At 34.2% G+C, this 12,485-nt stretch overlaps 1 protein-coding gene across 10 annotated transcripts in view; it reads left to right on the top strand.

Annotated features, from left to right (window-relative positions):
• The window catches only part of LOC106478314 (calcitonin gene-related peptide type 1 receptor-like), a 164,918-nt gene that overhangs the window by 77,221 nt on the left and 75,212 nt on the right, over positions 1 to 12,485 (top strand). For 6 of the 10 annotated variants that reach the window (XM_022381897.1, XM_022381895.1, XM_022381901.1 and 3 more), the window contains one exon: positions 3,575 to 3,712. The exons of 2 other annotated variants lie outside the window; for them this stretch is intronic. In XM_022381897.1, the coding sequence (XP_022237605.1) occupies positions 3,599 to 3,712 (114 nt within the window). In that variant the 5' untranslated portion in view covers positions 3,575 to 3,598. Of the gene's footprint in view, positions 1 to 3,279; positions 3,318 to 3,574; positions 3,713 to 12,485 lie in introns of those variants that run through there. 2 more of the 10 variants (XM_022381894.1, XM_022381902.1) reach the window with 1 other exon arrangement.

Below are 12,485 nucleotides of genomic sequence, written 5' to 3' on the forward strand. Positions count from 1 at the left end.
AAACAAAACAAACAAACCCTCTAATCTATCATTTCAAAATTAGGCAAGCGCAGATTCAACAAACACACAAAAGCCAACGAGGCCCTTTGCTCAATGCCAAGGCTCACCAGGCCGGGTGGGATACGATAGACATAGTAGTATAACTATTCTTATGACTGTATGATAAAGAAATGAGGAAAATTACAATAAACTTTATTTTTCTGAATTGTTCTTGTTTAGCTTTTATACCTAAAAGGAAAGCGACGAACTTGTGAAAAATATTTTATAATTTATTTAAAGATCCCTTAAATGGAATTTAATATGTGTTTGTATAACAGAGGGCGCTTCAAGAGAAGTACAGTGTATCAAAAAACTATGTAGGTAACGTAAAGCAGGTTTTTATCAACAGATACCTCTTCTGTTCAACACGTCTCACTATGTTTTAACGATTTCTATACTTTAATGTGCATTTTACATATATATTTATTTTTTAGAGCTTTTAAGTAGGATAAGTGTGAATTGTACTGAAATTTGTAGCTTTATGCAACAATTAATTCTGAAGAATAACCAAGAAAGTTATGAGTACGTTAAATAAACATTCTTAAGAACTATAAATACTTTCTCTTTTCTTATTTCAAGAGTTCCCTGAAGTGAATTAACTTGTTTCAAAACTAAACAAAAAACAAAAAAAAACGTGTTCGTTTAATATACATATAGTGAGAGAAAGTGACTTACGTTGGATTAAGTGTTTGTTGCAAACACACCATTCGCGTTCTTTATGGGAAACAACAACAAGTAGAGTTTGACCAATAATTGTTATTTCTAGTAGGAAATGTAATATAAATAGTTAATTTCCTAAATCTAGCTCTACTTATACTGGACTATATATATATACAATACAAACGATATCTGATAACGGAGTCAGGAATGATTGTTGTTGTTTATTTTTATCAGAAACACCTGACTGATTGAAATTAACCTTCCGATATTTGTTATGCGTTAAATAGAAGCGTACGAAGTTCACTTAATGCCCACAACTAGGAAGTAAATTGTGCTCATTCGATTTGTAGCAACAGCACATCTTGTCTTATTAATGTCTGCTTTGAATCTATATTAAATATTAAATATTTCATTTTGACAAAATGAAAACGAGTGTATTTAGTTTACTGGGTTATCTGTGAACTATTAAAGGAAACTTTTTACCAAGAAAAATGTCCCACCAAAAATGTTCGCCCTTTGAGGCGTATGGGCGTTATAATTTGACGGTCAATCCCACTATTCGTTGGTAAAAAAGTAGCCTAAGAGATGGCGGTGGGTGGTGATGACTAGCTGTCTTTCCTCTAGTCTTTCACTGCTAAATTAGAGACAGCTAGCGCAGATAGCCCTCGTGTAGCTTTGCGCGAAATTCACAACAAAACAAACGTAACGTTAGAAAACGCTAAAAGCAAAATATATAGAAGCTAGCGAATTACTGCTAGTTCACCAAACTTCCAGCCTGGCATGGCCAGTGGCCAGTTGGTCAGGGCGCTCGACTTGCAATCTGAGGGTCGCGGATTCCACCAAACATGCTCGCCCTTTCAGCCGTGAGGGCACTATATTTTTACGGTCAATCCCACTATTCGTTGGTAAAAGAGTAGCCCAAAAGTTGGCGGTATGTGGTGATGACTAGCTGCCTTCCATCTAAACGTTCACTGCTAAAATCTTAGGAACGGCTAGCGCAGATAGCCCTCGTGTAGCTTTGAGCAAAATTCAAAACAAACAAAACTTACCAAGGAAAAATAAGGAGGAGGAATAAAAAAATTAAAGCAAGGTAGTGAGATACGCTGTGTTCGTTTAATAACTTAAGTACCTGGAGAAACAATCGATTAATGTAATTAAAGCAAGGTAATCAGATACGCTGTGTTCGTTTAATAACTTAAGTACCTGGAGAAACAATCGATTAATGTAATTAAAGCGAGGTAGTCAGATACGCTGTGTTCGTTTAATAACTTAAGTACCTGGAGAAACAATCGATTAATGTAATTAAAGCAAGGTAGTCAGATACGCTGTGTTCGTTTAATAACTTAAGTACCTGGAGAAACAATCGATTAATGTAATTAAAGCAAGGTAATCAGATACGCTGTGTTCGTTTAATAACTTAAGTACCTGGAGAAACAATCGATTAATGTAATTAAAGCAAGGTAGTCAGATACGCTGTGTTCGTTTAACAACTTAAGTACCTGGAGAAACAATCGATTAATGTCGCCGAGTTTTAATGGGACAGTTCATTGTACCAGAAATGTAATTTACCCACATATGTGAAATGGAAGCATAAAAAAATCAACAATATGATCGGATAACATTTGTGACGTATGAAATACGTCACTAAAAACCAAAACGAATACGTTTCACGGAGAAATTATATGTGTAAATACTTAACATCTTAGGTGAGGTATCTCTGATTTTTTTATGAAAACCGAACAAAATTAGTAGTATCTTATTACTTACAGATTTAACTCTACGGTTTATCTAACTTATGACTCTATGCCGTCATTACGATGCAATTGTGCTCAACAGTCAGAGTTTTGATATTAAGCTCACCTTAAGTCACGTTAAAAACAACCAACAAACTCCCACTTTCTATAAGTAGACCTGTTTTTATAAGAGGTAAAAACAGAATCTGCCACTGTTAAAAACAAGCCCACCTGTTAAAAATGCTAGGGTGTTATAGTTTGGGTTATTGTTATGAATTACCAACCTTTTTCAAGCAAGTTTCCGGGGTGGGGAGTCGAACAACTGCAATATTCTAAAAGTGTAGAACGTCCGCTATCCTCACAACAATATGTAGCAACAGCACATCTTGTCTTATTAATGTAGCTTTGTGCTTAACGTTACACAAACACATGAGTGATTATACAGCCTCAATTAGCGTCTGTATTAATTAGTTAAGACGGTTAAAATGTAGTTTTTACTTATACGTAAAAGAAAAGAGCTAAATTGTTTTGGGAAAAAGACCTCCCACTCTGCAGTGCTGGTTGCGCTCTTGGTTCAAACTACGTACGAAATTGTAGCATTAAATTCTGAAAGATTTCATTTCCAATACTTCCCCAGTGTTTTTCACGTAACTGTGTGAGTGCTCTTAGGATATAATAGATATGATATGAGACATTAATAAATTCGGCACGTTCAACTAAATTGTCCCCCAGTGGCACAGCGGTATGTCTGCGGACTTCCAACGCTAGAATCCGGGTTTCGATACCCGTGGTGAGCAGAGAACAGATAGTCCCTTGTGTAGTTTTGTGCTTAATTACAACTAACCTAACGGATTGCTATATAATGATACAGTTGAAATGTTCGAGGTTTCAGAAATACGTTTCTTTTATGTTGAATCTGGTTTACGTTAAATGTTCTAAAGACAAAATTAATTTATTAGCTGTAATGGATAATATTTTAAGAAAAAATACAACATATATAGATAGACTTTACGCATCAAACTAGCATACTTCATACTTTCTACCTGACACCTTTATCTTGTCGTTGTATACATTTATACTGTCTAAAGTGCAGGCTTTTTAAAGTGAGAAGGCAGCGTCATCTAGTGACCTTTTCCTAACAGGTGCGTGCACAAAGATTCAGACCAATGCTGAAGCCGGTTGACGACTCTCTACTTTCTCCGACCCCAGCCAGTGTAAGAACTTGTACACGCCGAATCACCATGACCTTCTTTTTGCTGGTAGCTCTTATTGTCAATAAGGTAGGCGAAGACTTTTGTAAGTTCCATCTTGGAGAGTGTATAGTTTCTGTGCTAATAATTAACAATTCTCTTGATTGCGCTAACTAAGAGATATGTATCAGCTGTTAATACCTAGTTTTTCAGATTGATTAAGACAGGAATGTTAGTGTTACATATAGGGATACTAGATTTACAGTTACATATAAGGATACTAGAGTTACACATAGGGATAGTAGTGTTACATATAAGGATATTAGTGTTACATATAAGGATACTAGAGTTACACATAGGGATAGTAGTGTTACATATAAGGATAGTAGTGTTACATATAAGGATATTAGTGTTACATATAAGGATATTAGAGTTACATATAGGGATACTAGATTTACATATAGGGATGCTAGATTTACATATAGGGATATTAGTGCTACACATAGGGATATTAGTGTTACATATACGCGATCTTTACCAAACTTCTTATGACTGAGAATGAGCAAATAGAGATAGACCCATATGGGGATTCAGACATTTAGTTCAAAGAATTGCACGTGAAAATAATATCCAGTCAATTTTCTTAAATCGCCATCATTAGCGAAATATGAAACTTAGGCGCGCAACATGCTGTCCATAAGAACTTTAGTGAAACTATCGCACGAAAAATGTACCAAAGTACTCATTTTTTAGCTTATTTTTCTCGTCCGAACATCGTGACAGAAGCTGTTATTGCGTCGCTATGATATAAACTCTGCATTTATAATGGAATCACAGATTTTTAAAGATATTAAAATGTTTCATTCACTTAACGGTTTATTATAGCGGCTGTTGGTAAAAGAGTAGCTCAAGAGTTGGCGGTGGGTGGGGATGACTAGCTGCCTTCCCTCTAGTCTTACACTGCTAAATTAGGGACGGCTAGCGCAGATAGCCCTCGTGTAGCTTTGCGCGAAATCAATAGAAAGAAAGAAATTATAGCGGCTGTATTAGGAAATCACGAATTAATATAAATACTTTCAAAACATTATAAAATAATAAAGCTGACATAGCACGTGGTATGAATTATCTATTTTACAGTGGTGCAACTGGGTTTTTAATGATGTTGAAATTTATAGTGATGTTCGTTAAACACATTAAAAGTAATATAATGTAAGTTAAAAATGTTATCATACCTGGATATATGTTTATTTAGCAGTACAGTGTGACTATACAGCCTATTATGTAGCGTTGTGCTTAACGTTACACAAACACACGAGTGATTATACAGCCTCAATTAGCGTCAGTATTTCTAAATTCGTTTTTAAAATGTAAAACAATTAAAATGAAGTAAATATGTCAAGATATAAAAATTAAGTTTTAACAGATGTATGACAAGATGCCAAAAATTAGATTTAGACACGTTTTGTCGACTACGTCCTCTTTCTTCAGTCTTTCAACCTAAATAACAACATTTTCAATACGATGAGACCTTTGGATATATTTAAAATTCTTTGTGTATAATAATACCGATTAAATTTGTATAATGTATTTTTTATAAAGATATAGATATAAACACCGTTTCCTGTCAAAAGTAACATAAATATGAATTTTTTTATTACCTTTCATATACAGTAAGTAAGTAAAAAGTCAAGACGAACGTTACTTGAAACTAATGTTATCTATCGACTTCTTCTAGATTAAGAGCTAGAAGTGATGAATGTGGCTACTTTATCAGATATATTAAGTAGTATCTCAAACGTCCACGTTTGTTGTCTGTTAAACTGCGTAGATTATCAGCTAACTTAGCAGAACGGCAGCCTTATTAATTCGATAGTCTTACCAAACAACTAGCTTAGCAGAACGACAGCTTATTAAGTTGATAGTCTTACCAAATAACTTGCTTAGCAGAACTGCAGCCTGTTAACTTGATGGTCTTACCAAACTAGTTTAGCAGGACGGCAGCCTGTTAACTTGATGGTCTTACCAAACTAGTTTAGCAGGACGACAGCCTATTAACTTGATAGTTTTACCAAACAACTTGCTTAGCAGAACGGCAGCCTGTTAACTTAATGGTCTTACTAAACAACTAGTTTAGCAGGACGGCAGACTGTTAACTTGATAGTCTTACCAAACAACTAGTTTAATAGAATGGCAGCCTGTTGACTTGGTAGTCTTACCAAACAACTAGCTTAGAAGATAGGAAGCATGAACGAAAAAAAAAAACGCATAAGGAGAGGAATGGGTTTTATTTACCATATAGAATAAATTTATTTGAATTGAATTGAATATTTCCCCTTTGACACTTCTTATAGAAAAGACAACTTAAACAAACAAAAACATTCGCTCCGGTAGTGGTTTTTTATTGCGCTCGTTAACATGATAAGGAACGGTGACATCCAGCGGGAAAAAAAAATCCTTGTGGCTACTTAGTGAACCTGAGCGCTCTATTGTGCTGGACGTGCAATGCAATTTTTGTTATTGAAATAACACATGGAATGAACAAAGATGATTGTAAACGGCCCACTAGACAATCATATTGCATATACACTCTGATTCAAGGTGATTGAGTTGACTGCACATTTTATATTTATTCATCACTATTTTTTAGGAAAAGTACGGTTGAACTGTTTGAACGGACGTCTGCTAGTTATTAATACTCATACTCATGGGATAATGTCGTTACTTATGTGAAGTTAATTTGGTAGATTTTATATCATCTGGGACACGTAAGTAAGATTGGATCATGGCTATTCTAGATTTCGTAAAACACCCCGGAAAGTTTTCTGAAAATAATAGTAAAGAATGTGTTGATTGTTTTCCTTTGTAATTTAAACATGTTCATTCTATATTTACGAAATCAGCCTGGCGTTTAAATCACAAATTAAAATAGTATTACTACCAAATTTCAAATTCACTATGGAATCTTGGTGATTATATTTCAATCAAGTTTAGCAGAAGAGCATATAAATATTCTCTACGTGGAATAGCTAACTCTACCCGATGTGTATCATCATTGTATATCCGATGCAGATATATTGTATATCCATTCTTAGAACCACTGTATATCCAGTATTATTATCTTCTATCTGGTATAATCACCTGTGTCTCGTATAAACCCTTTCTATCTGATAAAACGACTACACATCTGCTGTAACCACTGTCTATCCAGTATTGTTATCTTCTATCTGGTATAATCACCTGTGTCTCGTATAAACACTTTCTATCTGATAAAACGACTACACATCTGCTGTAACCACTTTATATCTAGTGAAAAACTACCCTACTTCTAATATATAACTACTCTGTATCATAACAGTATATACATATATGTAATGACAGATACTCTTTCGATGGTGTGTGATCTTACAATATACAAATAACTAAATACTATACAAGGGTAGAAAAAAGTATTTAAAATACGCGTTTATTAATCCTTTCTTTACGCGATGGAAACCTCTTAATTGTTCAGTTTCGTCAGTTGATGAGAAAGAGACTCATTCGAGATGATAACCTCATTATGAACGGATCAGCCTGGATTAAACTTAGAATTAGTCACAAGCAGAGCGAGAGCCAGTTGGTTATTAAACATATCGGTGCCAAGCGAGTATTTCTGTGTCGCGAGACTCTTCCGTTAGTCGGATTTATCTTCGTAGATTGTGATGCAGCTGCGGAGAGAAAAGTTCTCTAGTGATTGTTTAAATTTTTATGTGTTCTATTTTTCCGTTGCAGTAATCCTACTTGTACGTTATCGTCTTCTCCATGGACAAAGATGATATCACGTTTTAAGTAGTTAATCTGCTAAATTGCTGAAACAACTGAACCCAAAATTTCCGTCTTTTGAAAGTTATAATTGTGTCCGGCATTCGGACATTAAAGAAATGACAAACAACAACAACAACAACTGGCTGAGCTTTCGCAATGTGAAACTACAGCTTTCAAAGGCAACAATTTTGAAAAATTACTTGCAGGCAACTAACTCTTCGTTTATCTCTTAAGTGATAACAAAAGTTTACGCCTATTTCATCCTATTTGGTAACTAGTTTACTGGATTAAGTAGGAAGATTTTTACTTTTAATCAAACAAGATACAATAATTGTTTTCATCTAGCAAAAGTCTAAAGATATTAATTTTTAAAAACTTATTCCTCGGCCATATTATATCATGCACTACTACTAAGTTTGTTCGATATTACATATTTTAACTTTACGAATTCCTTCAAATTCTAAAGAATAAGTTCTAAATATAATTATAACTATATGGCTTCAAATATTGTTTAAGACAGTCATAAACTATTGTACTACAATGTGACCACTCGTCGCTTATTTTTCTAACCTATTTATTACCCAAACCCTTCTCTTTTCGTGGTTACTTTCTAGGTTCATCTCCTGATGAAATTTTCCCGAAAGGGGACCGAAGTATATCAGGTTTTATAAAACAGCAGCAAAAACAAACTAACAAAAACAACAACTTATCTATATCCTTATTTTTACTTTATTAGTTGGTCTTCTAGCATTCGATACATAACTGCAAAGTCTTGCATCCTGGTATTAAAACCTAAAAGTTACACACTGATATAGTTGGTAAAGAAGTGCGTACTAGATCATCATTTAAACACATCTGTGTTGTTTTTGTTTATGTGTAATTGATCACCCTTCACCAAGGACTGATTTAGCAGTTGTAGTGAGATGTGCCATCTAATGGATAAGTTATAATGTTTTATCACTTTTTCTATCAGAAAATATATAAACGGATTATTAATACTGGTCACTCCATCTGACAGGCTACTATCTATACACTTAGATGTCATATTTCAATATCCTAACGTGTGTGATAAACTCGACTGATTTAGAAACGAGCACTGCAGTTGCCACACACGTGTAAGATCAGTTTTCCCACTGTTATGAAGTTTGAGTGATGGACTTATAGGATTCATATTTTAATCAACTTTATTTTTTCTTTTGATCCTAAGTATATTATTGCTAACACGATTGTTTCCTCTAGATCAATGTTTTTCGTGGATATTCATTTCTACACAATTTTTAACTCTCACGGTATTTTTGACCCCTGACTTCCATTTGCAAATACACTAGTGTGAGCCTTTCTTGCCAAATTTGAGACTTTGTTATTTTTACTTTTTAAACTAATTTCATCAGGTTTTGTTTTGTTTTGTTTGTAATTAAGCACAAAGCTACACAACGGGCTATCTGTACTCTGCCCACCACGGGTATCGAAACCCGGATTTGTTGTAAGTCCGCAGACATACCGTTGTTCCACTGGGGGGCAATTTCATCAGAGGCACACCACTTTATTTTTTCTTAAACATTAATTTCCTTTACTCTGATAGTTTATAGTTTCCGTCACGTGCACTATACTCCTGCATCTACTGTTTCATGATTCACAGTTCGCTCTCTTTTTCTTTCTTTCTGAATTCTGTGGCCCGGCATGGCCAGGTAGATAAGGCGCTCGACTCGCAATCTGAGGGTCGCGGGTTCGAATCCCCCGTCCCACCAAACATGCTCGCCCTTTCAGCCGTGGGGGCGTTATAATGTGACGGTCAATCCCACTATTCGTTGATAAAAGAGTAGCCCAAGAGTTGGCGGTGGGTGATGATGACTAGTTGCCTTCCCTCTAGTCTTACACTGCTAAATTAGGGACGGCTAGCGCAGATAGCCCTCGTGTAGCTTTGCGCGAAATTCAAAAACAAACAAACAAACAAAACTGAATTCTGTATAATATTACCCATATTTATATATCTTTATTTTAGTTACGTCTCTTCCAGACCTTATAATTCTCTTTAAGAAACATAACTATATAAAGAACATCTCCAATTTCTATTTTTCCCCAGCTTTCGTTTGCTATTTTATATTGCCTCGTTAACATTAAAGGATAATTGTACCCTTTAAATTTCCCCCCAACCCGATATTCTTAGTAGTTTCAAACTCATTATAATAATTAAAAACTACATTGTTATCATTGGTCACCTCATCAACATTGTCATAATAATTTCCAGGTTCTTCGTCATTCGCGTTTTCTAGACTCATTGTTGTTCTAGACATATTTATGTCAATGTTTTGGTGGACAGGATAATTTGATTAAAACTCGGGGCTTTCTACGAGTGAAGCCTTTTCCCCTTGACGAAGACAGTGCCACCTGTTGGAAGCGCAAGGGTTTAATCAGGTTTTTTAATGTGATATACTAACCTTTTTTGTTGCCACGTGTTATTTATTGTTGTGAACAACAATTTATTGTTATTCAAAGATATATTTAAATAACCTGGTTCTACGCAACTTTCCTTTGACTGGTCAAAAATTATTTCGTGGTTAAATTTGAAAATTACATAATTGAAACTTTTGGTTTATTACAAACTATGCAGTAGATATCCTGCAAACAATAAATCTTTTGTTTTTTAAAATAAATATATCAGAATCTTGCACAATAAAGGTTTCCTCGCAAGCTACAAATATACTCATGTGTTAAACAATTTTATAACAAACTCAGTAAAAACATAAAGAGAGAGTATTTACTTTACTACAACAGTAAAACATATATTTCTCTAATAAAACCTGTATTAGAACAACTCAACTAAGGCACTTGCAATTAGCTCTAAATAGTAGACGATTCGCCACGCAATTTAAAACAAATTCCTAAGACGGATATAATGCACAAACTAAAATTAACTAGCTTTGTGGAGTTTAGGATGTATGTTAAGTTAGAAATCTCCACGTAATGAGAGACACTTTAGCATAAATGTTTTCTTATACCCGTCTAAAACTTTGGGGCTATTTTTTTTCGAGTATTTTCAACCACTTTTTTAATATGTTTTTCTCACTGACATCTTTTATTATATACAATAACATTAGCTTGAAACCTTGAGTCTATTAAATAATGTCTGTCATCTGTTGAATAGGTGAAACTAAGTTTTAACTTTAGGATAATTTAAGGGTTTTATGGTAACATCATCCTGATAGGATATAAGGAAAACTTCCGAGAGGATAGTACACAGTAAAATTTTATCCGATTTGAGTCATTTCTTGAACACTTAAATTTTAAGATTGGTGTTTGTGTTTATCGATATTGTAGAAAAACATGTTACAGTAGACCAGGTGTTCAGCATGAGCGTTCTGATGATATTTTTTAATGTTTAACTGAATTTTGAAGCAAAGGTTGGCCCTGTGTGGAGCCCTGGATTCCGGGGTTAAATCTGTGTGAACCATAAAATCATCCCACAGTTTAAATTATGAGTGTATTACAAAAAAGCCAGTCAACCCCTTAGCGATGATAGTGGATGCTACTGAATGGTTGCCTTCCTTGTGGTCAGTAGTTCAAAATTAGGGGGATGGCAGCAGATAGCCTTACAATATAAATACAAAATTTGACAGAATTTCTCCTATGCACCCACTAATAGTAATACGCCTTTTACTTCTTTGAACTATGAATGTTCTGTTTTAACTTTTAAAACGTGGAAGACTAGGTCTATTTCCCGACAAGCCATGATTTTTTTCCCATTTTACATCAACGTTGTGCCTATTGGTTACAGCTACATAGTATCTCTGTTCGTTTGAGTACAATTTGAATAGATAGAGGGCATGTTCTATTCAAACAGTAGAGTGAGAAGGAAAGATGTCAAATAAAGAGAAAAAGATGAGAGACTTTAAAACTGAAGAAAGAAACAATTTAGTTTACCGCCATCTATTTGGAAAGAAACCAACTTTTTTTTGCTTATTTTTTTCTGTTAAATTTTTGATCTAGCAGATGTGCTCTCGAGACGCATGTGTAAACACATTATCATCAGAAGCATTCTTAGGTTATTTACGAGGTGAAAGTTGTTTGACGACATTTTGTGAGTTTTTTTTTTCTGTTATTGATTTTTATTTGTAAAAAAACAAACGCGTTCATTGGATCTAAACAAGTTTGGAAATATATTGTAACCTAATAGATCGTCGAGGTTTGTTCTTTTAATGTCAGTTAAAACTTTAGAATTTCATAGTATCCGATGCAAAGATAATCCTTATAAAACAAATAACGATTTTTGACTACTGTAAATGGTACTTATGAGATCTTAGATTGAAATTTAAAAATGTCTTTTGTCTCTTCTATGATGATGGATTTCACTCTTCATTGAACAAATTAAATTGACGTTTTTGTTTTAGATGTTTATCATCAACGTTAAATTATTTTAAGAAGAACTGGTGATCTTGAAAAGAATAACCGTATATTGAAATTGAATCATTTGATAAACGCATTGCATGTGACATCTAGAAGCAACGCTCACTGGTTTTACACAAGCCACCGTCTGACAGCTATTCCGCTGTTTGTCACATGAATTTTTGTAAATTTATGATCTGTATACAAATTTAGGAAGACTTATATTCTGTTGTGAACTTCATAAGATTGTCAATGATATCTGTAACAATTTTAACACACACACACACGTGTAACTCATCCGTATTTGTCCGAGTGCTCTTCAAATCAGGACGGGTTTTTATTGAACACTTTAGATAGCAAGGGGAATGTATGCAATTAGACTGTTTGAGGTCCGATATTAGGTAAAGGATTAGTTTACTCAATGAGCTCATGTCATCATAAGCAGCTAACTAGACATTAGAATCGTATCTCACTTTTCCAGCTCTCGATGAGTTCCTGGAATAATTCCTTGCTCGTGTAATAGCAGCTATAATTTATACTACTTAACTTTGCGTATCTATTTTAGTTCTGTAACCTCCTTGGAGATTTATTAAAAGTTTCTGATCAAAAATACATTATTTTATCGATAAAATTACTTTATATTCTATTTTGAATTTAGAAATACGTACTTTCATATATC

The sequence above is a fragment of the Limulus polyphemus genome, unplaced genomic scaffold (genome assembly GCF_000517525.1).
Source record: "Limulus polyphemus unplaced genomic scaffold, Limulus_polyphemus-2.1.2 Scaffold199, whole genome shotgun sequence".
Classification (NCBI taxonomy): domain Eukaryota; kingdom Metazoa; phylum Arthropoda; class Merostomata; order Xiphosura; family Limulidae; genus Limulus; species Limulus polyphemus.